The sequence below is a fragment of the Oryctolagus cuniculus genome, chromosome 16 (assembly GCF_051225735.1).
Source record: "Oryctolagus cuniculus isolate XC-2025 breed Fujian yellow rabbit chromosome 16, ASM5122573v1, whole genome shotgun sequence".
Classification (NCBI taxonomy): Eukaryota; Metazoa; Chordata; class Mammalia; order Lagomorpha; family Leporidae; genus Oryctolagus; species Oryctolagus cuniculus.
The window spans coordinates 88578994-88603691 of NC_142882.1; the positions used below are offsets into that span (position 1 = coordinate 88578994).

At 57.3% G+C, this 24698-nt stretch overlaps 1 protein-coding gene across 10 annotated transcripts in view; it reads left to right on the top strand.

Annotated features, from left to right (window-relative positions):
* Window positions 1–24698, top strand: part of OGDH (oxoglutarate dehydrogenase) — a 61805-nt gene that overhangs the window by 32414 nt on the left and 4693 nt on the right. For 5 of the 10 annotated variants that reach the window (XM_070059886.2, XM_051853065.3, XM_051853064.3 and 2 more), the window contains 15 exons: window positions 2960–3004; window positions 10088–10203; window positions 14489–14643; window positions 14868–15014; window positions 16087–16177; window positions 16339–16518; window positions 19515–19643; window positions 21841–22020; window positions 22347–22499; window positions 22886–22988; window positions 23149–23277; window positions 23496–23646; window positions 23846–23973; window positions 24072–24250; window positions 24412–24483. In XM_070059886.2, the coding sequence (XP_069915987.1) occupies window positions 2960–3004; window positions 10088–10203; window positions 14489–14643; window positions 14868–15014; window positions 16087–16177; window positions 16339–16518; window positions 19515–19643; window positions 21841–22020; window positions 22347–22499; window positions 22886–22988; window positions 23149–23277; window positions 23496–23646; window positions 23846–23973; window positions 24072–24250; window positions 24412–24483 (1958 nt within the window). The remainder of the gene's footprint in view (window positions 1–2959; window positions 3005–10087; window positions 10204–14488; window positions 14644–14867; window positions 15015–16086; window positions 16178–16338; window positions 16519–19514; window positions 19644–21840; window positions 22021–22346; window positions 22500–22885; window positions 22989–23148; window positions 23278–23495; window positions 23647–23845; window positions 23974–24071; window positions 24251–24411; window positions 24484–24698) is intronic. The other 5 variants (XM_070059888.2, XM_070059887.2, XM_008261824.5 and 2 more) reach the window with 1 other exon arrangement.

The window sequence follows — 24698 nt, forward strand, 5'->3', positions numbered from 1 at the left end:
TCATCCCCATTACCTCCAGTCCTGACTTTCTCCTGTCTTCCAAGTGTAGCATTTAAATTAGATTCCCATTTAAAATTGCCTCCATCTGTGGTTTATGTATAAATTCTGTAACTTGTAGTAGTGACAAAGATAATTGAGGTTTATGTTACCCCATTAAGTCCCAGATTTTCATTTCTGCAGATAATTTGATAGCATAATAATCACAAATTTAAAAAGATTATTTATTTATTTGAAAGGCAGAATTACAGAGAGCAGAGGGAGAGAGGCTGAGAGAGAGAGGTCTTCCAACCACTGGTTCATTCCCCCAGATGGCCACAGCAGCTGAAGCTGTGCCAATCTGAAGCCAGGAGCTTCTTCTGGGTCTCCCACGTGGGTACAGGGGCTCAAGGACTTGGGCCATCTTCTACTGCTTTCCCAGACCATAGCAGAGAGCTGTATTGGAAGTGGAGCAGCCGGGACTCGAACTGGCTGCCCATATGGGATGCCAGCATTGCAGGCAGTGGCTTTACCCACTATGCCACAGCACTGGCCCCAATAATCACAATTAACATGAGTTTATATTCATTTTATTGCTCAATTTAAGTCTTCATGGGTATCCTGTGTATAGGCCCATGGGATATAATGGGTTAATGAGAGATTTCAACATATAAGGTGAAATCGAAACAGCAAATTCTGTAAATTAATAGGAGAAAGGTGTGACTCTTCTCACCCATGTACCATTAGTGTTTCAGGTTGCTGATAAAGCTTTTCGGAAATGAACTTGGGTTTGGTAATTAAAAAGTCAGTGCAAGGGCAGTTGTTTGGCATAGCAGCTAAGACACCTACATCCCTTACCCGAGTGCCGGGGTTGGCGTCGGCTCCAGTCTGTTCTAGTGTGTTTCTAATGCACACCCGGGGAGCAGTGGTGCTGGCTCCGGTAATTGTACCCCCGCCACCCACTTGGAGAGACCAGGTTGAGTCCCCAACTTCAGCCCGGCCTGTCCCCACTGTTGAGGACATTTGGAGAGTGAACCAGCAGATGGGATCTTGTTCTCTGTCTCTGCCTTTCAGATAAGTGAAGTTAATTTTTTAAAGAGATAATTCAGGAGTTTCAAAGATACGCCAGTATTTCAGCTGCGTAACCTCTAGACCAAACACCACCCAAGAATTCCAGCTCTTAAAATGAGTCGCTGCTTGCTTCTGTGTCCTTGAGAGCACAGCGAGCGATGACTGTCCTCACGCCCTCCTGACATGCCAGCACTGCTCTGTCCCTTGAGGGCTGAGAAGAATGAGCTAAAAATAGAGTTGATTTCGCTCTCCATGTTTCAGAGCAGTGAGGGAGCAGTCGGTTTGCAAACGCTGCTGTGTGTGGCATGTCCCCTGAGGGACTCAGCAGGGCTCTGTCAAGCTGAGGATGCCCCTGCAGGGGTTTGAAGTTCTGGTAGACATGCTCACCTAGTCACCCTCGGAGAGTGAGGCCTGGGCCATGCAGACACCTGACGTCAAGGATTCCTCGTCTGTAGACCCCCAGGAACTGGTAAACAGTCTGCTTAGCTCCGAGTGTCGCTGCGTGGGTCCTCACTGCTGCTCCTCACGTAGGGGGTCGTGGCCACGTCCCAGCTGCTCTGACCCCACCAGCATCCGCGTGCGCTGCTCAGGAGGTGCTGGCTAGGACGCTGGCAGGCTCTGTCCTGATGACCGGAATGGCTGCTGCTGTTCTCTTCCCTCTCCCCCTCTTCGGTTGTCTCTCTGCTTTTATTATAAAATGCAGAACATTTCAGGAGGATACGAAAACATCCACTTCCCAGTCTCCAGGATATGAACATTTGGCTAGATTGCCTTTGTGTGGCCCTTTGTACCCATTCCTCCCTGGAGTCGCGGCGTGAACACACCGCGGCGCCGCCCTGGAGCGCTGCTTCTTGCCATGTCTCACGGCTTGGTTGTGAAGGATGAAGGAAGAAAGATCGCTCATCCTTGTCTTGAGCAAAGTGCTGGCACTTGTGTGCAGAGCTCGGAGTGTGTCTTGCAAGCTGCTGGGCTCTGAGCTCTTGGGTGGATGCTCTTGTCCTTCAGGGGAAGGAAGCAGAGCCTGACCCCTTGGTCCTGCCCATGGGAGTCCTGTGGACCCTGTGGCCTGCTCTTGGGATCTCTTCTGAGTCAGGTCGCACTGTCAGCTGGCATGCCCGGGCAGGGAGTCTGCAGAGGGACTGTGAGGTGGCTCTGAGTACTCAGCCGTCAGCCCGTCCATGCAGCCCTTTTGCCACCCGCCTTCCTGACCGGACCCCTCCAGCCCGCACTCCCAGTGTCAGGGGTCAGGAGCATACTTTGCGTGTCCAAGTAGGCGTCTTGGTGTTCACCGGCGGCTGAGAGCATTCAGGTGGTGTAGCCTCTGGTGAAAAACTTGCAGGCAGAAGGGACCCGCGCCACTGAGCGTGGCCAGCGGCCGTCTGGGCTCTTCCCGGCCTTGCTGCTTCGCCGCAGGCTGCCTTCTCGGGAGCAGAGACCGGGCCTGCTCCCATTCTTCAGAAGCCTCTGGGATCCTAAGGCCCAGAGTGCGGGCCGTTGCCCAAGCCCAGTTCTGAGAAATGGCTGCCCTGAAAATGAGGCTTTTCATTTTCTTGCCCTCAGTTTTCCACGTGACAGTCCTCTAGGTGAGGCACACGCGACTTCCCAGGAGCGCACCCAGCCCAGCGCCTCTCGGGCCCGAGGCTGGGACGCGAGGAGATCAAACGACGCTGCCTGGTGGCTGCCCAGTGTCCGGGGAGCGCCCCCCCCCCCCCCCCCCCGCTCCAGCTGTCCTGTGCACAGTTCCATCGCGCCCCGACCCCGCCTCCCACCCTCTTCTCCTCATGTGTCCCTGTGCCAGTGTCTGTGCCTGTGCCTGCGGTGGTGATGTGGTCTCGTGTTTGGTTTTTCCTGAACTAACTCTCGCCTGTCTTTTTCCTTCTGCGCTCACCCATGCCCCCACTCTGCCTCTCAGACCTTGCAGTTTTCAAGGAGCGACTCCGAATGCTAACAGTAGGAGGTATGGAGAGGGTGAGACTGTCGCCTGCCGAGCCGAGGACCTCGCTTGGACAGGATGTGGGGCTTTCCTCGCATGCGTTTGGGGAAAGTTGGCACAACTTCTGTCCGGTGTTTGAAAGCTTGTCACGACGTTGTCCCTTTCATGTAGCCACTAACACACAAGTAGAGCTGCTGACCTGGGGTCTTTCTGTCCCTGTCCATTGTGTGTTCTGAGAGCATTCCTCATCTCTGCGTGTGCGTCCCCACCGCTTCACAGGCAGCGGCCGTTCTCAGCACAGCTTGCCTGTGGCCCCCGTGGCAGCCTGCGGGGACTTGAGGCTGTGTCACTTCTGCATGGGGGCTTGCCCTGTCCTCCACGTTCCGTGCTGTTGCTTGGGCTGGACTCTGCATTCTCCAGATCCTGCTTCTGGGGCAGGACAAGATTTCCAGAATGTTCCCTGTTTGAAGGACAACCAGAGTCTTCGTTAAGAGCCTGCTGGGAGCCCTGCTGACCCTCGGTCTGCACGGAGCACGTTTGAGGAATCCAGAGTCGGGGTGCGGGTCATCTGCCTGCTCTCATCCCCCCATGCTCAGCCTCTTCCTTCCACGCAGCTCCTCTGAGGAGATCTCTTTCTCCTCTTACCCATAATATCTGTGAGACTCTGCCTTGACCTAAACTTCACGTGGGATACTTGGCGTGCGTGTGCAGTTGTGAGCACTTTCCCTGGTGGTGACACTTTGGAAGCTGTAGCGCTTGGCCTTTACTTTTCCCGGTGAATTTTAGAGTAAGTGTGTCTTTCTACGTGTAACATAGCCGACACTTTGATAGGAATTGTGTTAAACCTTCAAGGGAGAATTGACATTTTTACTGTGTTGTCTTCCAATCCACGAACACAGTATGTCTCTCCATTTATTGAGATCTTTGATTTCTTTTATCAATTTTTTGTAGTTTTCAGTATTTAAGTTCTTTATGAGTTTTATATTTCTAATTTTGTGTCCACACTTTCATTGAGAATGTATAGAAAACAATTGATTTTTTTTAAAAGATTTATTTATTTGAAAGAGTTACACAGAGAGAAGGAGAGGCAGAGGTGGGGAGGGGGAGATAGAGGTCTTCCATCTGCTGGTTCACTCCCCAAGTGGCTGGGACAGCCAGAGCTGGACCGATCCAAAGCCAGGAGCCAGGAGCTTCTTCCAGGTCTCCCATGCAAATGCAGAGGCTCAAGGACTTGGGTCATCTGCTGCTGCTTTCCTAGGCCACAGCAGAGAGCTGGATCGGAAGTGGAGCAGCTGGGACATGAACTGGTGCCCATATGAGATGCTGGCATTGCAGGCGGCAGCTTTACCCACTATGCCACAGTGCTAGCCCCAACAGTTGATTTTTGTGTTTATGTTGATGAACTCATTTATTCCAGGACTTTCTTGGTGGGGGTGTAGTTTCCTTGGAATTTTCTGTATAGACACTTAAGCATCTGAAATAGGAGCAGTTATTCCGCCCTGTCTGTCCTGTGTGCCTTTTATTATTTTCTCTCCTCGCTGCTGGGGAGCACCATGTTGAGAGAGTGGTGAGCGCAGTCTTCAACCATGAAGTACATTGTTCTGTAGGCTTTCTGTAGATGCTCTTTGTCAAGTGAGGACGCTCCCTTCCTTCTGGTTTTCTGATAGTTTTTATTGTGAATGGGTGTTGGATAATTTCAGGTACGTTTTCTGTGTCTCTTGATAATAGTCATAGATTTGTCTTCTTAAGTATAGAAGTATTTTTTAAAGATTCATTTTTATTTGAAAGAGAGAGAAGGAGAGACAGAGCTTCTATCCACTGGTTCACTCCTCTGATGGCTGAAACAGGTAGGACTGGCCAAGCTGAAACCAGGAGCCAGGAGCTTCTTCCAGGTCTCCCACATGGATGGCAGGGGTCCAGACACTTAGGCCATCCTCCTCTGCTTTTCCCAGGCCATTGACAGGGAGCTAGATCGGAAGTGGAGCAGCCGGGACATGAACTAGCAGCCATATGGAATGCCAGCATCGCAGGCATCCGCTTTACCCACTGGAAGATTTAATGATAATGTAGTAGATTGTATTGATTGCATATCAAACTTTGAGTTACAGAAATAAGCCACACTTGGTTACGGTATTTAACTTCTATAGATTGCTGTATCTGTACTCATCCAAATTTTTTTGTATCAGTATTCATGAGGGATATTGATCTGTAATTTTCTTCTTTTTGTCTGCTTTTGTTATCAGTAATTCTGGTTTCATAAAAATAAACTGAGAAGTGTTCTTCCTATTCTGTTTTCTGGAAGAGATTGTATTTAATTGGCACTAATTCCTCCTGAAACGGGATTTTCCAACCGAAGCATCTGGCCTTGCGGGGATTTGTGTTTGTGATTTGAGCCTCAGATGCTCTGTTTATTGGATGAGTAATGGTGGTTTGTGTTCCATGGTATGCAGTTGTTCACGGTATTCCCCTCGGATCCTTCGGATGTCCCGAAGGTCTGCCCTGGCACCCTGTTTCATTCCTGGTGTTAGTAATATGCGTGTTCTCTCTCTCTCTCTCTCTCTCTCTCTCTGTCAGTCTTGCAAGAGATGTGAGTACTGTTTATACAGATCCTGTCCACAGGTCGGTTGCTTGTTCCTTTTTCCTTTTTCGGTCTTTGCTGTTCTGCTGTTTCCGAGTGCATGCTTCCTGCTCTTTGTTGTTTTCCTCTGCTTCTTGGTTTTGTTTGCCGTTTCTCCTCTTCTCTAGCTCCTTGGGGATCAGAAATGGTCTTTTTCCTTTTGTGGTGTATGTATCTACTACTTAGAAATTTCCTTCTCTGTGCCTCTTTGGCTGTCCCAACAACTCTGTATTTTCACTCAGTCCTCTGGCTCATAGGTTATTCCAGAGATGAGTTTCACCATTTATATAGGTTTCTAACGGCCCGTATGTTGGCTGCCTTGGCATTTGTTCTGCAGCCACATGCAAAGCAAAGCTGCTGTTGGGTGCAGCGTCAACATCCGTGTTGATTTGGTCCTGTTGGTGGTCGCCGAGTTCTGTGTCCATGCTGATGTCCTGTCTAGTTTATTGGTCATTTGTGGAGAGGAGAATTGAGACTGTCAGCTATGGAAGTGAGTCTCTGCTTTCAGTCCCGTCAGGTTTTGGTTCCCATGCTTTGCAGCTCTGTTTTTGCTGCGTACACACTTAGGATGGCTGTGGCACCTTTTTCATGATGTAAACGCGTCTGTCGCTGACCATTTTCTTTCCTCCAAAGTCAGCTTTACTTGATGCTAATAAAGGCACCTGCAGCTTTAATTTGATGAGTGTTTAGGTCACGTGATTTTTCTATCCTCCTCCTCAAATTTTTTTCATTTTATTTAAAAGGCAGAAAGAAAGCGCTCTTCCCATTCACCGGTTGACTCCCCAGATGCCCACAACAGCCGGAGCTGAGCCAGGCGCAAGCCAGGAGCCCAGAACTGAGTCCAGGGTGACAGGGACTGAGATCCTTGAGCCGTCACCTGCTGCCTCCCAGGGTGTGCATCCCCGGGAAGCTGGATTACAAGTGGAGCAGCCAGGGTTGTACAGGGCACCCAGACAACAACTCCTGCACCACACGCCTACCCAGATTTTCCATTCCTTTTTTTTTTTTTTTTAAGATTTTATTTTATTTTTATTTATTTATTTTGACAGGCGGAGTGGACAGTGAGAGAGAGACAGAGAGAAAGGTCTTCCTTTGCCGTTGGTTCACCCTCCAATGGCCGCCACGCCCAGCGCGCTGTGGCTGGCGCACCGCGCTGATCCGAGGCCAGGAGCCAGGAGCCAGGTGCTTCTCCTGGTCTCCCATGGGGTGCAGGGCCCAAACACTTGGGCCATCCTCCACTGCACTCCCTGGCCACAGCAGAGAGCAGGCCTGGAAGAGGGGCAACCGGGACAGAATCCGGCACCCCGACCGGGACTAGAACCCGGTGTGCCGGCGCCGCAAGGCGGAGGATTAGCCTAGTGAGTCACGGCACCGGCCTTTTTTTTTTAAGATTTATTTATTTACTTACTTCCATCTCTTCCATCCACTCCCAAAATGCCCACGGCAGCAGGTGCTGGGCCAGGTGGAAACCAAGAGCCTGGAACTGCATCCATTTCTCACCTGTGGATGGCAGAGGCCCAAGCATTTGAGCCGTCACCTGCTACCTCTCAGGGTTCGTCAGCAGGAAGCTGGATTGGAAGTGGAGCAGTGGGCGTGAATCAGCGCTCAGTATGGGATGTGGGTGAACCAAACAGCAGTGCAATCCAGCTCAGCCTGCCTCACGGTAACGCCCACCTCATTCTGTATTTCCAGCCTGCCCATATCATATATGACGTGAGTTTCTTACAGATGAGCATATATTTGAGTCTTTTTTTACCCGTTTTGGTTTTCGTGTTCCTTCTTTTTCTGATGTTCCAAGAGTCCTTATGTTCATTCCTTTATACGTCGAGAGCTTCCTTTAGGGCAGGAGTGCTGGTGACCGTCCTCTAGTTGGCTTTCACCTGGAATCTCTCGAGTCTTCGTTCTCCGGGGCCTTTTTGGTGGACACCGCTCTTTTGGCCCCCTCATGGCCTGCCTGTTCTGGGAGGAACCTGTCCCTCCACGTGTTCTCCCTGTTGCTGAGGTGCCCCTCCCCCCAGCTGCCTCCCGGCTCTGTGCCTGCTTTCATTACCACAAGTTTACCTAGCATGTGTTCTGCATGGTTTGTGTAGGCGTGTCCTGTGGACTCTCGGTTCCTGGAGTCTGTAGGTTATCTTCTGCCGTGATTCTCTGCGTGGCTTTTCATCTCCCTTTCTCCTCCACGCTGGGCTGTCCCTGCACAGGTGTGAGAGCTCTCGTCGTCTGTCACAGACCCCTGAGGTTCTCCTTCTGCTCTTCCCTTTTCAGATTCACCTGATCCCTGTCCTCTCCTGCCACCGAGCCTGCCCATTGGCAGGTTTTTTAGACATTTTTCTGGGTTTCCTTTGTGCTGGTGCTTGCTGGTTGTGACTGCGTGTGTCTGTGCATGGCCGTCTCGTGGCGAGGGCTCCCCGAGACCGCTGGTGACTCCCACATCCGCAGCGGGCACCACTGTTGGTTATCTCCTCCCTCAGCCTGAGTGCGTTCCTGTTGAAGCCAGGACCCGGCTGAACTCTCCTGTTGGACAGACATCTGGGCTGTGCCCTGGGGTGGGGGGCAGGGTGCAGCCGTGACACTGCAGGCTGGTAGTGGGGGGCCATGATGGCCTGGTCAGGGTGGCTGGGGCTCCGGTGTTTTGTGAGGTTTGGCTAGAGTAGGACAGCTGTGATCGGGAGGTTTTCTGTCTGCGTGGGCTGCCCATTCCATCCTTGGCTCCAGCAGCTGGTTTTCTCTGCTCTCTCGTGGTTTCTAGGTTGCTGATTCTTCTGCCCCAAGTCTGGGGTCTTGGAGGCAGAAAGGAAACCCAGCAGCCTCCCTGGCTGCTCTGCCTTCTTGCCTCCACCATTCAGGGTTGGCTTGGGTTGGTTTTGCACGTAACACCTGGGGTTTAGCTTGGTAGGGGAGCAGGTCTGCTCTGCCTGCCTGGGGCAGACGCCTGCCGGCTTCGTTTCTCAGTGGCCGCCGTGGGGCTGAGCAGTGAGCTCAGCAGACAGAGTGAGGGCCGGCCCTGCTTCGCCTGGAGACAGGCAGTTCTCACCTAGGGGCGTGCGCTTGCCTGGTGAAGCCCACCAAAAGGGTTTTCTGACAAAATGCGCACTCTTGGGAGACTGTGTTCCCCGCTGTCCCTGCCCACGTTCTTGCCGCGAACACTGCCTCGGGTGATTGTTTTTCCTCCACAGACTCTAGGGCCATTTCCTGCGGCTGGGCCGTGGATGTGTGTGCTGTGCGTGTCCCCGGGCGAGCAGTAGCTGTCAGGGCCGGGGCGGGGCGGGCTGCACTGCGTCACTTGTGTGTCTCCGGCTCCAGGTAAAAGAAGCCAGATGTGCTTGTTTTAGTAAGACAAAAGGACTTAGTGACACAGAGCATGCTTCTAAGACCTGAAGACTGTCCTGCGACATTAGATCAGTAAAGGCTGCAGTTCTCAAACCCAGAGTCGGAATCGCCTAAGGAGATTCCTGGCCTGCCTGAGCCAGCCCCGTCTGCCTGGGGGTGGAGCCTGGGGATGTATCTGCGAGTCTCGGAGACTCGTGTCCACCGTTGTGTCGGAGCTGCTGTGCAAGCCCCGCAGCAGCCCTGGCATCTCAGTGAGTCACATTGGCACTCGTGGCTGGGAGACGGCGAGGCCAAGCCAGCAGCCGGGGAGCTGCAGAGCGCTGCGGACAGCTCGCCTCTCCTTCCTGGCGCCTGAGGGGACCCTGGCTGAGCTGTCCACGTGTTGTCCTTCGTCAGCCACGTCCATTGCCCCGCTGTCACCCACACGTTTCAGGGTAGGTGCTGGGCGGGGCATTTGCCAGCCCTCCACCGTGAAGTTTCCATGGCGTGGAGGGGTTGAAGTGTTTTTGCAGGCAGGGAGACAGGCCAGAGTGCTCTGTGAGCCGCGAGAGGCAGGTTAGGCTCGGGACTGCTGGGTCCTGGCTCAGAGTGGGTGTCCCGCTCGAGCTGGGTATTTCAGGAGGAGGAGTCTGTCCTTACTTACCTTGAGGCCGGGGGCTCTGTGCCCACCACTGCAGCTCTCGGTGGACTGCTTGGCTCCTGGCAGCTGCTTCCCTCACTTCTTGATTCTGGCTCTTTGTCACCTGCCACACACGTAGTCTTACCACAGGAGCACCTGTGGTCCGCTGTGCTGTCAGGTCCTCGCTTCCTACTCAAATTCCCTCCTTAACTCTTTAGCTTTCTGATTGACTTACACAGTGCCTTCTCATGGCCCTCTTCTCAGCCCCAAAACTGGGACCTTGAAATTTGTCTAAATTATGACTAATTGGAACACTGAGCTAATATATTCGTAACAGGAGCTTGATTCTGACTTACCTGTGGCATTTCTCGCTGCAGTCTCAGTTTCTGTCTGTGTCACGTTCATACATGTCAGGGTTTTTATATGACTTTTTCTTTTCTTTTTACTCACCTGGGGCGTTCTTCCCCTTCCATAAACCGTGGCCCCTTATGGCTCGCCCCGTCCCTCCTCGTCCGGCTTGTCCTACCCACGTGGCCTGCAGGGTTCTACGGCCTGGACGAGTCTGACCTGGACAAGGTCTTTCACCTGCCCACCACCACTTTCATCGGAGGACAGGAGTCGGCGCTGCCCCTGCGGGAGATCATCCGTCGGCTGGAGGTGAGGACGAGTGTGGCCCCAGGAAACCCGTGTCCCCACAGCGGGTGCAAGATGAGCTTTCTTCCATGTAAGGGAGGAAGCTGCTCTGGTGCTGTTCTGTAGATCTGTCTCTTGCAAAGGTAGAGAGCTCTTCCATCTGCTGGTTCACTCCCAGGTGTGGGCCAGGCCGGAGCCAGGAGCCCAGAACTCCGCCATGGTCCTCCATGTGTGGCAGGGGCCCGAGTACTTGGGCCGTCACCTGCTGCGTTCCCAGCCGGATTGGAGCAGAACAGCCAGGACGGAACCAGCACTCCAGTGTGAGACGGCAGTGTTGCAGACTGAGGCCTACCTCACTCTACCACAGTGCCAGCCCCAGAGAAAACATCCTGCCTTCACATCCCTTTAGGAGTTTATTTCAGTTAGCCCCACCCTCAGGACAGGTGCAAACAGGCACGGCCCCTCAGATGGGTTCCTTCCGCTGGGTGGAGGCTCTCTTCCTGCCCCCCCCCATCCTTCTGTGTTTCTGTTCTCCTTCCTGTGCACATGTCAGGCTAGAGTTGTGACACTGGGCTGGGCTGCACCACAGTGACCGCTGCGGAGGGAGAGGGTCTGGTGAGAGGTCTGGGCTGGCGTTCGTGGTCGCTGTTAATGCTGCCTGGTCTTCTGAGCTGAAGAACCCAGTTTAAGGTAGACGGAGAACTCCTTAGGGTGGGCTTTGCAGATGCCGGGCATCTTGCCCACCCAGGGTCTGAACCCGATGGTGGCTCCTGATGTCCCCAGCAGGCCCACTGGGCTCTCAGGCAGCTGCTCCCGGGCTGATGTTGGCATCATCTGGAGGACTCTCAGAACTGTCCCCTGCCTCAGAGCCATGCCACCCCAGGGTGAGCTCCTGCTCCCGCGGAGTGAGGTCTCTGTAAAGTTCTCTTGTCACTGGTCCCACACTTAGCAGAGTGGCTTAAAAGGCCTAAGTGTCAGATGGTGCATCTCCCATAGTCTGCCAAGCATCCGCACTGTGGCCAGCATCTTCCTGGAGCTGCTCGCTCCGGCTTGTAGGTGAGAAGGGGCCTGGGGAAGGTGTGGGCGGGGGCGGGGGGCCTTGGTCCCAGACGAGGTACCTTCATACCCTCCCCGTATCCCCCTCTGCTGCAGCGGCACCACATTGACCGCACTCTGCTCCTGCCCTGGCCAGCGTGGGAGCCGTGAGTTGTGTGTAACAGTCGAGTGCTTGCATGACTTTCTCAGTACTGAAGAGAGAATGTGATAAATGGGGTCGAGTTAGGTAGGAAAATTCACCTCCTCTCTTTCTACCAGGAAAGCGTAAATGCTGCTTGTGCCTCCTGTTACATTTCTTTTTCATTCATTTTTTTCAAATGGGAGAGACAGATCTCTTCCGTCGCTGGTTTGCTCCCTAAAAGCCCAGTAGCAACACAGCCTTGCCAGGCTAAAGGTGCAAGCCAGCATCTCAGTCAGGTCTCCCGTGGGGGTGACTGGGACCAGGTCCTGGACCCATCACCTGCTGCCTTCCAGAGTGCACACTAGCAGGAAACTGAGATTGGGAGGAGAGGCAGGCCTCAAGTGAGATGCAGGCCCTTGGGCAATGTCGTAACTTATGCCAAATACCCGCTGATCCGGAGGTTCTCATGCTGCCGAGGGCCCTGCCCCCAGTCACTTGACTGCCCATGTGTCCAGCCCCTCCCCTGGGCTCTCTGCAGTGATCTGGTAGGACAGGAAGTGTGAAAGCAGTCTGTCCTCAGGGCACCCTGTCCTTGGGTCCCCCCCGGAGCCCGGCAGCCTTGGTGGATAGCTCCTACTGGGGTCACGTCCCCTGTCCTTCTCGGGGGCCCCCTGGAGCCCGGCAGCCTTGGTGGATAGCTCCTACTGGGGTCACATCCCCTGTCCTTCTCGGGTCCCCCCGGAGCCCAGCAGCCTTGGTGGATAGCTCCTACTGGGGTCACATCCCCTGTCCTTCTCGGGTCCCCCCAGAGCCCAGCAGCCTTGGTGGATAGCTCCTACTGGGGTCACATCCCCTGTGGTTCCTGCTCGCCCTGTCCCAAACTGCAGAGGGTACATGGTCTGCACAAGGGCCGCCTCCCTCTCAGCCCAGGCTGCAGCTCTGCCTGTTCTCAGTGAATGCAGGTGATGGTGCCCACTGCCTTGTCTTTAGAAGGAACTTGAGCTGTTGCCACATGGCGTGGGGATCACGAGGTTAGAGGAAGTGTGACCAGTCTTGCTGTAATTTGTCTCTTTTGAGAGAGACACAGTCAGCCCCTCAAACTCCCGCCCTTTTTGTCTAACAACTAAGGCAAGGACAAAAGGCACGGCGGGGTCTGCAGGCCAGGAGCGCCCTCCGAGGTCATAAGTGGACCCTGCTGAGTGTGTGGGCAGTCTGCTTTGTGGAGTGCTCAGTGACAGCAGTGCAGCCGCCTGGCGTGCAAGGACAGGGCCGGGTGTGGGCAGCACGCTCCGCAAGGGTGGACTTGGTAGTGACTGAGGGAGAGGGTCGCCCCTGCCTCCAGCCGGCCACTTGGGATGGGGAATGAGGTGCGGGCATTGCCACCTACAGTTGGCAGCCTCCATGGACCAAGGGAAGACGGGGCCTCTGAGGGGCCCAGTGGCACTGGGCTGTGTGGAGCGCCTTTGCTTCGGCTGCTCAGTACCTCGGGGCCCAGGGGCATGTGTAAGGAGGAGACAGGACAGTGTCCGTGTGGGCCCTGAGTGAGGGGCAGGCTGACCACACCCTCCCTGGCCTCCTTGTGTATCTGACTTAGAAGTTCCCAGTTTGGTCATCCTGCAGGCTGTTGCCTAAATTCCAAGGCCTCTCCCAGCAGCATTTTGTCCTTGTCCCCAGGGAGGAGCTGCTCTGGCCTAGGTGACAGTGAGAGCGGCCGTGTGGCCGTGCCTCCGAGTTCAGGCAGGGTCTGCGCCGGCTCTGGCTCTGCAGAGCAGGGAGCAAACGGGCTGAGGTCCAGCAGCCCATTCCCTGCCCGTGCCCGCTGCTCTCCTTGTCTTGGGAAAGCCACAAGGGGGCCACGGGCGGGAGCCTCTGGGCGGGGGACACGGCTCTCTGAGGCTCAGGGCTGTTGTGAGACAGCTGAGCGAGGTCTGCGAGAGTCCTTGGGGGCCAGGTCAGCGTCCGTTCCCGCTGCTGCTCCAGTGCTGCCCCGGAGTTTGCTCTCAGCGCGCTGGACTCAGGCGGCCCCGAGATGGGTTCCTGCAGAGCTCTCTGCTCTTCCGGTTTCCTTCCTGCTGAGCCCTTCTTTCTCGGGACCTCCCACTGAGCTGCCTCCTGTGTGAGGACACCTAACAATGCCCCCAGACTGTCAGGAGCCCCCCCCTCCTTCAAGATTTATTTGGAAGTAAGTTACAGAGAGAGATCTTCCATCCACAAGTTCACTCCCCAAATGGCCACAGTAGCCAGGACTGGGCCAGGCCGAAGCCGGAGCCAGGAGCTTCTTTGGGGTCTCCAACCTGGGTGGCAGGGGCCCAAGCACTTAGGCCATTTCATGTTGCTTTTCCCAGTCCACCAGCAGGGAGCTGTAGCAAAAGTGGAGCAGCCAGGACTTGAACTGGAGCCCATGGGGATGTCAGCGTCCCAGGGGTGGCTTTCCCCGCTACACCACAACTCCAGCCACCAGGGCCTGCCTTTAGTCATGCGTGCAGTCACACTTCCTAAAAAGTAGAAGTTAAAAATGTAAAAGCCTGGGGCCGGCGCCATCATGCAGCGGGTTAACCTGGAGTCTGCAGTGCCGACATCCCACATGGGTGCTGGTTCGAGTCCTGGCTGCTCCACTTCCAGTCCACCTCCACGCTCATGGCCTGGGAAAAGCAGTGAGGGATGGTCCAAGGCCTGGGCCCTTGTACCACGCAGGAGACCCGGAAGAAGCTCCTGGCTCATGGCTTCAGCCTGGCCTAACCCCGGCTGTTGGGCCATTTGGGGAGTGATCCAGTGGGTGGAACATTCTCTCTTTCTCTGTGCTTTGTCTCTAACTCTTTCAAACAAACAAATACATCTGAAAGCAATGTGAAAGCCTGAAACTCTCACTGGCCCTTGAGCCCTTGGTGGCCTGTGGGCCTCCCTGTCACAGTGCCAGTCAGGGTCTCGTGAGGATAGCCCATCTTCCCACGGTGGACATGGCTCTGCTCCCCCAGCCACACGGCTTGGCGGCATTGGAGGAGGAAGCCCCTTCTCCACAGCCCTGTGGCTGAGTGGGCAGCCGGCACTCCAGCTGGCCGGGCCATGCATGTGACACGTGGCCTTGAGCCAAGCAACCCCTGCTGACCATGCCCTCTCGTGTGCGTGACACAGATGGCCTACTGCCAGCACATCGGGGTGGAGTTCATGTTCATCAATGACCTGGAGCAGTGCCAGTGGATCCGGCAGAAGTTTGAGACCCCCGGGGTCATGCAGTTCACCAACGAGGAGAAGCGGACGCTGCTGGCCCGGCTTGTGCGCTCGACCAGGTACACACGATGCTTACAGGAGAGCCATGCCTGTGCGGGTGGCTGCAGTGGTGTGTGGGGGAAGGGCAGCCAGGAGGGGAGAGTCGGCCTTGCGTGCCGACTCCTGCCCCGACACCGGGACCAGCCCGGGGGACGTGATGCGCCAGGAGGGGAGAGTCGGCCTCGCATGCCAGCTCCTGCCCCGACACCGGGACCAGCCGTGATGTGCCTCTGTGCCCGTGCAGGTTTGAGGAGTTCCTGCAGAGGAAGTGGTCTTCTGAGAAGCGCTTTGGTCTGGAGGGCTGTGAGGTGCTGATCCCCGCCCTCAAGACCATCATCGACAAGTCGAGTGAGAATGGCGTGGACTACGTGATCATGGGCATGCCACACAGGTACCACAGGCCCTGAGCGTGCTGGAGGCACTGCGTGGGCCCTCCTCAGGTGCCAGCCAGCAAGCTGGGGACATGCAAAGTCTTGTTTTCCAGGGGTTCTCAGCACCACTGCCCCAGGGTGGCTCTGTTGTCATTGTCACAGCCAAGGTCACACATGGTTCACACTGGCGTTGGCCTTGCTCTACAGTGGTGTGTTTTTGTTTTTAAGATTTATTTATTTATTGAAAGAGTTACAGAGAGAGAGGTCTTCCATCCACTGATTCACTCCTCAGATGGCCGCAATGGCCGGAGCGGCACTGATCTGAAGCCAGGAGCCAGGGGCTTCTTCCGGGTCTCCCATGTGGGTGCAGGGGCCCAAGCACTTGGGCCATCTTCTACTGCTTTCCCGGGCCATAGCAGAGAGCCACATCGGAAGTGGAGCAACCAGAACTTGAACTGGCACCCATATGGAATGCCGGCACTGCAGGCAGTGGCTTTACCCTCTACCCCACAGCACCAGCCTCATCTGCATTTTTTTTTTTTTTTTAAACAGGCAGAGTGGACAGTGAGAGAGAGAGACAGAGAGAAAGGTCTTCCTTTTGCCGTTGGTTCACCCTCCAATGGCCACCACGGCTGGCGTGCTGCGGCCGGCGCACCGCACTCATCCAATGGCAGGAGCCAGGTACTTATCCTGGTCTCCCATGGGGTGCAGGGCCCAAGCACTTGGGCCATCCTCCACTGCACTCCCGGGCCACAGCAGAGAGCTGGCCTGGAAGAGGGGCAACGGGGACAGGATCCGATGCCCCGACCGGGACTAGAACCCGGTGTGCCGGCGCCGCTAGGTGGAGGATTAGCCTATTGAGCCGCGGCGCCGGCCCTCATCTGCATTTTTTAAAAAAATTAAATCCCGGTGCCCTGTTGGGTGTAACCCAGAACCAAGGCTGCACGGGGCCAGGCCAGGGAGGAACATTTCTGTAGCTGCCACTACTCCACTGCCCACACACATGGCCTGGGGTGCCTGGCCAGGCTCAGGGCCCACCTGCGTTGCCGGGGAAGCCGGGCCGTGGGGCACAGCTCACTCCCTCTGTCCCAGGGGGCGGCTGAATGTGCTGGCAAACGTCATCAGGAAGGAGCTGGAGCAGATCTTCTGTCAGTTCGACTCTAAACTGGAGGCCGCCGATGAGGTGAGGCCCACGTCAGACCCCGGCTCTCCTGTCGCTGGGGGCAGAACTGTCCCCTGCAGCCGAGGCCCTCCCTCCTGTGCCCTGGGGGTTGGTGCGGGGAAAGGGCTGCCCTTCTGAGAGGCCCTGGCGGACAGGGTCAGACTCGCTGTTTGCACCGTCAGGGCTCCGGCGACGTGAAGTACCACCTGGGCATGTATCACCGCAGGATCAACCGCGTGACCGACAGGAACATCACCCTGTCCCTGGTGGCAAACCCGTCCCACCTGGAGGCTGCAGACCCCGTGGTGATGGGCAAGACCAAAGCTGAGCAGTTCTACTGTGGAGACACCGAAGGGAAAAAGGTGAGCCCTGGGGCCGCCCAGTGCTCCAGCCCCGGCCACTGCGGCTCACGGTCCCAGAGTGGGATGCCAGAACTGGCTGGGGCTGGCTGTGCCTCCACCCCTTCTGGGGGCAGCCTGTCTTGCAGTTACCGCTCATGAAGAAGGACGTGTTTGTGAGGAGAGGCAGGGGTGAGCCTGAAGGAGGAAGTGGAACCAGCAGCCCTCGAGGGAGGGCCTGTCGTGCTGGGGGAAGGAGCTCGCACAGGGGCCACAGCTGAGTGTTTCCCGTGTTGGCTAGCCAGCCCGCTCATGTGCAGGAATCCTCAGTGGGTTATAGCCGTGGCCATGGGCTGCTTCTTAACCTAAGGTGGAATTGTAGCATTCTTTCCATACAACCGTGGCCTAAAGAAAGAAAAGTCAGGCATCTGTCGTCTTGACTGTGTGCATCCTGGGAACGTTCAGAGTGGGCCCCGCAGACCAGCTCCGGGACTCTGCTGTTCATCTGGGAAAGGATCACGTGTCCAGAGGTCACAGATGCCACGCAGAACCACCAGAACCTGTGGTTAGCCGGCAGCTGCAGACCGGGACTGACACACGCCATAGCTGTTTATAGCGGGGCGGGGTTTGTCCTGTGTCCCTGGAGAAGCACCAGGACTGAGCAGGTGGGGAAGAGGCTGCTGTCTGCCGGGGTGGGGTGGGCGGGGCAGGTGCGTCTATGTTACAGGCAAAGCCAAGTAGTTTGCTGGGTGCCGCAGTTGAAAGCGCTCTTAGTCAACCAGCTGCGTCCTGAGGCTTTGAGAGAGGGAGACTGCCCCCGCGGGCCTCGGAGAGGGGCTGAGGGCCCTTGCGACGACACTTGCTGCACATAGTCACCCACCTCGGTGAGGAGCATACCCCATGGCCTCAGCTCAGGGCCAGGACAGTGCCACAGAGAGGCCTTGGCTGCTTGGGGTCACGCAGCCCCCAAGATCACTGATGATGCCGGAGTGTGGTCCTGGAGCAGGGGGCCATTGCCATGGTGTCTGGCCGGCACACACCCTGCGTTTGGGGCTGAGTGGCGCAAGAGATGGCAGAGACCTTAGTGACTTGGGCGTACAAACACGGACAGAAATACGCTGGGGCGGAGCTTGCCTGGAGTGCTGAAGTGTCCTGGGAAGGCAGGAAGGAGAACTAGCGGTGGAGGGTGGTACACGTTACAAGTGGAGCACACGTTGGTCCTTTGGGAGAGGCCAGGACGAGGACCTGCTGAGACTCAGTCCCTGTTTAGGGAATGCCCCTGTGCAACGCGCTCTCTGCTGCCACTTTCCTGAGCCGCCTGGCCCCAGGCCTCACAGGTGCTCAGTGGGCTCAGGGCAGCCTCCGCCCCCTGCCCGCTGTCCTGCTGCTCCGGCATGCCCAGGGAGTGATTCGGCTTTCACACACATCAGTACTCGAGAACGTTCCATGTGGTCTGTAACTCCTGGTGTTTCTGGAAGATTCCATCCTTTCCATAACTGTGGAGGACGTCCCATAACCTGTGTGCTTGTGAAACTGACCTGCTCTGGCTCCTGCTAACGTGGCCTTTGGGACACGCGTCCATGGGAATGTGTCCTTCCTCGTTGCAACCATGGCAGCCCGCGCGCAGGGGGACCGTGCTGCTGCCAGAGCTGGTGGTCAGGCCGCCAGACGGCGTCTCCGCAGCCATCGCTGCCGTGCGTCTGATGTCCCGGTGCAGAGCGATGCCCCTCTGTGGCGCTGCAGCGGGAAGCTCTGCGGGGGGCTGGGAAGTCGGCCGCTGGGGAACACCATGTCCACTGTCCAGCTGTCCTTGTCAGTGCCCCCACGGCTACCAGAGACGGCACACGTGCAGTCCTGTTTCTAAAACTGGACAGCAAATCGCGAGCCTTGCCTTCCTCGCCGTAGGCCGAGAACGGGGTGAGAGGCCGTTGAGCACCGTGTCGGGACACCTTGCTGTGTTGCCATGACGGCTGTTATAGATGAGATCGTGTTCAGACCTGAGGCCTTGGAGCGAAGCAGATGGCCCTCCCCGGGGTGGTGGACCTTGTCCCGTCCGTTCAGGACTTGGAAGGAGACTGAGGTCCCCACGCAGGCACTCTGCCTCCAGATGCCTCTGGACTTGAGCGCAGGCTTTCTCCTCCCTGGCCTCAGTCAGCCATGCCCTGCTGTCCTACTTCCTTTGAATCACCCAGTCGCTGCCCCCAGCCTGACCCCCGTGGTGGTTTCTCAGCAGGGCTCGGGCCAGCGTGCCCCGCAGTAGCAGGCCGCAGCAGATGGGCAGCCTTGGGGCAGTGGAAGCGACGTGTGCACGGCTGGAGGAGATACCGCAGTTGTGGGGAGGTGGTGGCAGGGCAGGAGCACAGTTTACGTGCACATGTGTGTGTTTCCCGCTCTGTGAAAGGGCCCATCCTCCAGGGGGAGGCTGTGGCCGCGGTGGTGCACAAAGTACAGATGGACGGGGCAGCCCGGTGGTGCACGAAGCACAGACAGACAGGCCAGCCTAGGGGAACAGCAAGAGCGTCGGATAACGACGGGCTCTGTCAGCCACACGTGGCCTGTGGGAGGGGAGAGCACACCGGCTCAAAGTGAGGGCTGGGGGGAGCCGGTAGGAAGTGTCACCTCACAGTGCTACCCTGTGCTCCCCACCAAGGAGGAAGCAGAGAGGGAGACCTGTCAGGTGACCAGGGTGCTCGGCCTGATGCCGCAGTGGCCCTGGCCTGCGGGTCTGGGGCAGACGGGGCCAGTGTTGCCTCCTGTGGGAGGGTACCTGGAATGGTGAGCCACAGTGGCCGTCCGTGTAGCACAGCAGACAGTGGGGGCAAGATGGCAGGTGTGTGGGGTTGGCCACAGGATCGGGGTCCCTGTGCTCTCCTGCCACCTCAGAACAAACCATGGCTCCCCATCCGCTGCCTGCCCTGCGGGTCCGGGCTCAGGATGCGGTGGGTTTGGGTTCTTCGCCGCCTGCCCTTGTGGGCTTGGTGTCAGAACACAGTGCATGCGGCTCTGCTTGGCGTCCACAGGTAATGTCCATCCTCCTGCATGGGGACGCTGCCTTCGCCGGTCAGGGCATCGTGTACGAGACCTTCCACCTGAGTGACCTGCCGTCCTACACGACCCACGGCACCGTGCATGTGGTCGTCAACAACCAGGTAACCCCCGCCCCATCTCCCTGCACAGTGCAACTTGGTTGTGTGAACGTCTGTTGCTTTCCCATTGTGAAAGTGAGTTGGAGTGGGCGTTGAGCCCAGTGGTTAGAACGCTGGTCAGGGCACCCGTTGCCACGTTGAAACATTCAGTGCCCAGCTCCAGCCCCTGACTCCAGCTTCCTGCTGCGCAGATCCTGGGAGGCAGCAGTGATGGTTCAGGTGCCTGGGTACCCGGATCGAGTTCCCAGCCTCAGCCCAGCCCTGACGTTTGGGCATCTGGGAAATGAGCCAGTGGATGCGGGCTTTTTTTCTTTCTGTTTTTCCCTCTCAAATAAATAAAATTCTTTTTAAGTCGTTAATTATTTTCATCCATTTGAGAGGTAGAGTGACGCAATCTTCCACCTACTGGTTCACTCCCCGAATGCCCACAACAGCCAGGGCTAGGCCAGGCCAAAGCTGGGAGCCCTACCTTCCATCCAAGTCTCGGGTGTGGGTGGCAGGGCCATGCGAGCCAACACCTGCTGCCTCCCAGCGTGCATTAGCAGGAAGATGGATCGGAAGCGGAGGCGCTGGAACCAGCACTCCAGTGTGGGATACAGACATTCTAAGCTGTGGCTTACCCCATGCGTCACACTGCCTGCCCCATAAAAAATTTAAATATGGAAATGTTTTTTAAAATGTCAATGCCCGGAGCAGACTTGTAGCACAGTAGCCAAGTCACTGCTTAAGTCCTGGCTCCTCCACTTCTGACTACAGCTTCTGGCTGATGCACACGCTGGGAAGGCAGCAGGTGATACCTCAAGTACTTAGGTCCCTGTCACCTGTATGTCGGGCCTGGTTTGAGTTTGAGGTCCTGGCTTTGGCCTGACCCAGCCCTGGCTGTTGCAGGCATTTGGGGAATAAACCAGCAGATGGAAGTTCTCGTCTGCCTACCTTTCAAATAAAATGAAAAAGTAAATGTTTTTAAATGTCAGTGCCTTGAAAACAGAGGCAGGCACAGGAGCCTTTAAGATGGACTGGACTGGCCAGCTCTGCGGCTCACTAGGCTCATTCTCTGCCCATGGAGCCAGCATCCCAGGTTCTAGTCCCCGTTGGGGTGCTGGATTCTGTCCCGGTTGCTCCTCTTCCAGTCCAACTCTGCTGTGGCCCGGGAGTGCAGTGGAGGATGGCCCAAGTGCTTGGGCCCTGCACCCACACGGGGGACCAGGAGGAGGCACCTGGCTCCTGGCTTCGAATCGGTGCAGCACCGGCTGTGGCAGCCATCCGGGGGGTGAACCAATGGAAGGAAGACCTTTCTCTGTCTCTCTCTCTCACTGTCTAACTCTGCCTATCAGGGGAAAAAAAAAAAAAGATGGACTAGGCTGAGGGAAAGAAGTCAGGGTGGTGCACAGGGCGTGCGTGTGGACTGTGGCTCGGAGAGTGGGCAGCGGTGACGTGTGGTGTGCGGGTGTTCTGTGATAGGAGCTGTTTGCAGCTGAGCTGTGCTCTGGGCAAGGACGTGTCCTAGCTGCTGGGAAATAGGTCTTGTCTGTCAAAACATAGTTACCAGCAAGCCAAGAAGATGCTGCTGGCTGTTTGTGGACAAGTGGAACAGAGAGAGCGGCCCGTGGAGCTGTCCTCTTTTTCAGGACAGGCAGCTGTGGGCAGGGGCCTGTGGGTTCAGGCCCAGAAACAAGAATAACGAACCGTCCAGGTTTGTCGTTGCTGGGGATGGCTGCGTGGAGGAGCAGTGTATTATCATTCTGTGTCTGAAATACTTCATACAGATGAAATTTTAAAGTTAAAAATTAAGAATGTGTAATTTTGTTACACCCGGGGGTAGGAAGTATCATGTAATTAAATGTTAATGTACCCAAGGGGTAGGGAGTTTTATTTTCAAAGGAAAAATGCTCAGTGTTGATAAGGCACAGAAATCGTAGAAATCATAAGCTTCTGAGTTTTCAATATGTTTGCGTTTATGTGCATACAAAGAAGATAGTCTGCAGACATCTGCACTGGTCTGTGGAATCACAGAATGCTTGATTCTCTGCGTTGAACACAGATGAATTCTAGAAATCAGAACAGGAAAAGCCTCGGGAGAACGTGGGCACTCCCTCCCTCTGAGTGGCCGAGCGGCAGGGCCAGGGGCCCACCTTGCCTGCCGCCCTCCCGTCACTGGCTGCGCCAGCTGCCCGTGTGCCAGACTGTGTATTCCTTGCAGATTGGCTTCACCACAGACCCGCGGATGGCCCGCTCCTCCCCGTACCCTACCGACGTGGCCCGTGTGGTGAACGCCCCCATCTTCCACGTGAACTCAGACGACCCTGAGGCCGTGATGTATGTGTGCAAGGTGGCAGCCGAGTGGAGGAGCACCTTCCACAAAGATGTGGTCGTTGATCTGGTGAGTGACCCCAGGCAGAGTCCCCCGCCGCCCCCCCCCCCCAGCCCTGGTGTCCTGTTGGAGGGGCTGGACTCCCTGAGCACCCTGGGACTTCCTAGCTCTGGCCCCCACGTGGGCTCCTCCAGCCAGAGCATCTGAGCCTAGCACAGCCTGGGTGCTATGGGTGCCAGAGTTTATTCTTGGGCCTGCTTGGAGAGTAAGGAGTGTGTGTTGCTATCACTCTGATGGCAGCCAGGTCAAGAGACAGGACCCTCATTCTAGGGAAGGAGCGCTCCTTCCCGAGGGCTTGCTGCGGTCCCTGACAGCTCCGGCCCTGTTCTGTGCAGGTGTGTTACCGGCGCAATGGCCACAACGAGATGGACGAGCCCATGTTCACGCAGCCCCTCATGTACAAGCAGATCCGCAAGCAGAAGCCAGTGCTGCAGAAGTACGCAGAGCTGCTGGTGGCCCAGGGCGTGGTCAACCAGCCCGAGTATGAGGTGCGTCCTGGCCCAGAGCGGGGAGGCCGCCGTGGGCAACCCAGACAGGGAGCGAGAGCTCCACCCCTGCAGCCCCTCAGCCCCCAGGAGGCCACTGAGATGGGGTCTGCGGTGGGGGTGGCGGCCACTGGCTCCCTCGGCGACACAGCAGTGCAAGGTCTGGCTCCACCCGGGGCCGGGTGTGGTCCCACAGAGGCTGTGCCTGCTCGCCTGCCAGCAGGCAGCCCAGGCAGACACCCCAGAGACGGACGTGTGGGCGCAGACAGAGCTCTGGAGCCCTGCACCCCAGGGCTGCGAGGAGCAGGCACACAGGAAGTAGGAGGTGCAGCGGGGTGTGTGCGGCAGGGCCGCTGTCCCCGTCCAGCGGTGTCATGCCCGACCCTCAGGAGGAGATCTCCAAGTACGACAAGATCTGCGAGGAAGCTTTCGCCAGGTCCAAGGACGAGAAGATCCTGCACATCAAGCACTGGCTCGACTCGCCCTGGCCTGGTGAGCAGAGGGCCCCGCGGAGACCCCTTAGTGCCCGCGAGGTGACCAGGAGGCCCCTCCCAGAGTCCAGCTCCTCCTGCGTGTGCCGCAGTCAGCAGCACCCCGCGCAGGTGTCGTCCCGACACGGTGCTACGGCGCCTCTGCCTGCCCTCCCTCGCAGGCTTCTTCACCCTGGACGGTCAGCCCCGGAGCATGTCCTGCCCCTCCACGGGCCTCACCGAGGACGTCCTCACGCACATTGGGAACGTGGCCAGCTCCGTGCCCGTGGAGAACTTCACCATCCACGGAGGTAAGTGCGTCGGGCTGGCCGGGGGGAACACTGGCCCTCTCTTGTCCTGCAGAGGCCCCGCGGCCCCTCCCACTGCTGCTGTCGGCAGAGCCCTGTGCTCACCGTGCCCTTCCACACCACTGGAAGCCCGGGGCTGCAGGGGCAGAAGGCCCTGGCCCCAACAGAGTGGAGCAGCCACGCGGGCCAGGCCTGCAGCGCTGTGAGGGCTCTGTCTGCAGGGCTGAGCCGGATCCTGAAGACCCGCGGAGAGCTGGTGAAGAACCGCACCGTGGACTGGGCTCTGGCGGAGTACATGGCTTTCGGCTCGCTCCTGAAGGAGGGCATCCACATCCGGCTGAGCGGCCAGGACGTGGAGCGTGGCACCTTCAGGTAGCGTTGAGGCGCACGGGATTCTGGGGAAACAGCCACGCGGCCCAGGCATTGCGGCTACTCTGCCCTCACCTCGTTTACTGTGCCCCGCGTGCCGGGCGGTCGATCCCTCGAGCGTGCAGGGTCTCTGGATGTCCGTCCTGGCTGCGTGGGCTGTGGCAGCTGCACTCCAGGCTCACGGGTCCTCGTTCCGCCCCAGCCACCGCCACCATGTGCTCCATGACCAGAATGTGGACAAGAGAACCTGCATCCCCATGAACCACCTCTGGCCCAACCAGGCGCCCTACACCGTGTGCAACAGCTCGCTGTCCGAGTACGGCGTCCTGGGTGAGCCCCACCCACGCCCCCCCTCCCCCCCGGCCTGCAGCCCCGCCCCGCCCGCTGGCTGACAGCCAGGATGTGGCTCTCCCCCTCGTCCCTTACAGGCTTTGAGCTGGGCTTCGCCATGGCCAGCCCCAACGCCCTGGTGCTCTGGGAGGCCCAGTTTGGTGACTTCCACAACACGGCTCAGTGCATCATCGACCAGTTCATCTGCCCCGGGCAGGCCAAGTGGGTGCGGCAGAACGGCATCGTGCTGCTGCTGCCCCACGGCATGGAGGGCATGGTGAGCCCGGGTCGGGCACGGTCTTACACCACGTGCTGTGCCGGCGGGGGGGGGGGGGCGGGCATCGAGATTCATCGCCAGGAGGAAGAACCAGAAACAAGCGAGGTGGTCCAGGAGGGGAGCCGCGAGAGCTCCCAGGCCAACTCGGGGGTCTGTTCCAGGGGCCAGAGCACTCCTCTGCACGCCCAGAGCGGTTCCTGCAGATGTGCAACGATGACCCAGATGTCCTGCCGGTGAGTGAGCGGAGTCCGTCGGTCACCCTGAGCCGTCCTTCCCTGGCCTGGGGCTCAGGTCAGGCTGTGGCACAGCTTCACCTGCTGGCCACACCCCGCTGCTGCTGAAACCACGGTGTGCCGTGTGGCCACCTCCACACAAGCTCCTGAACCAGGCCCGCGCAGATGTTGGAGGGAGAGAACTTCGGGGCATTCTACTGAGATTCCAAGACCTG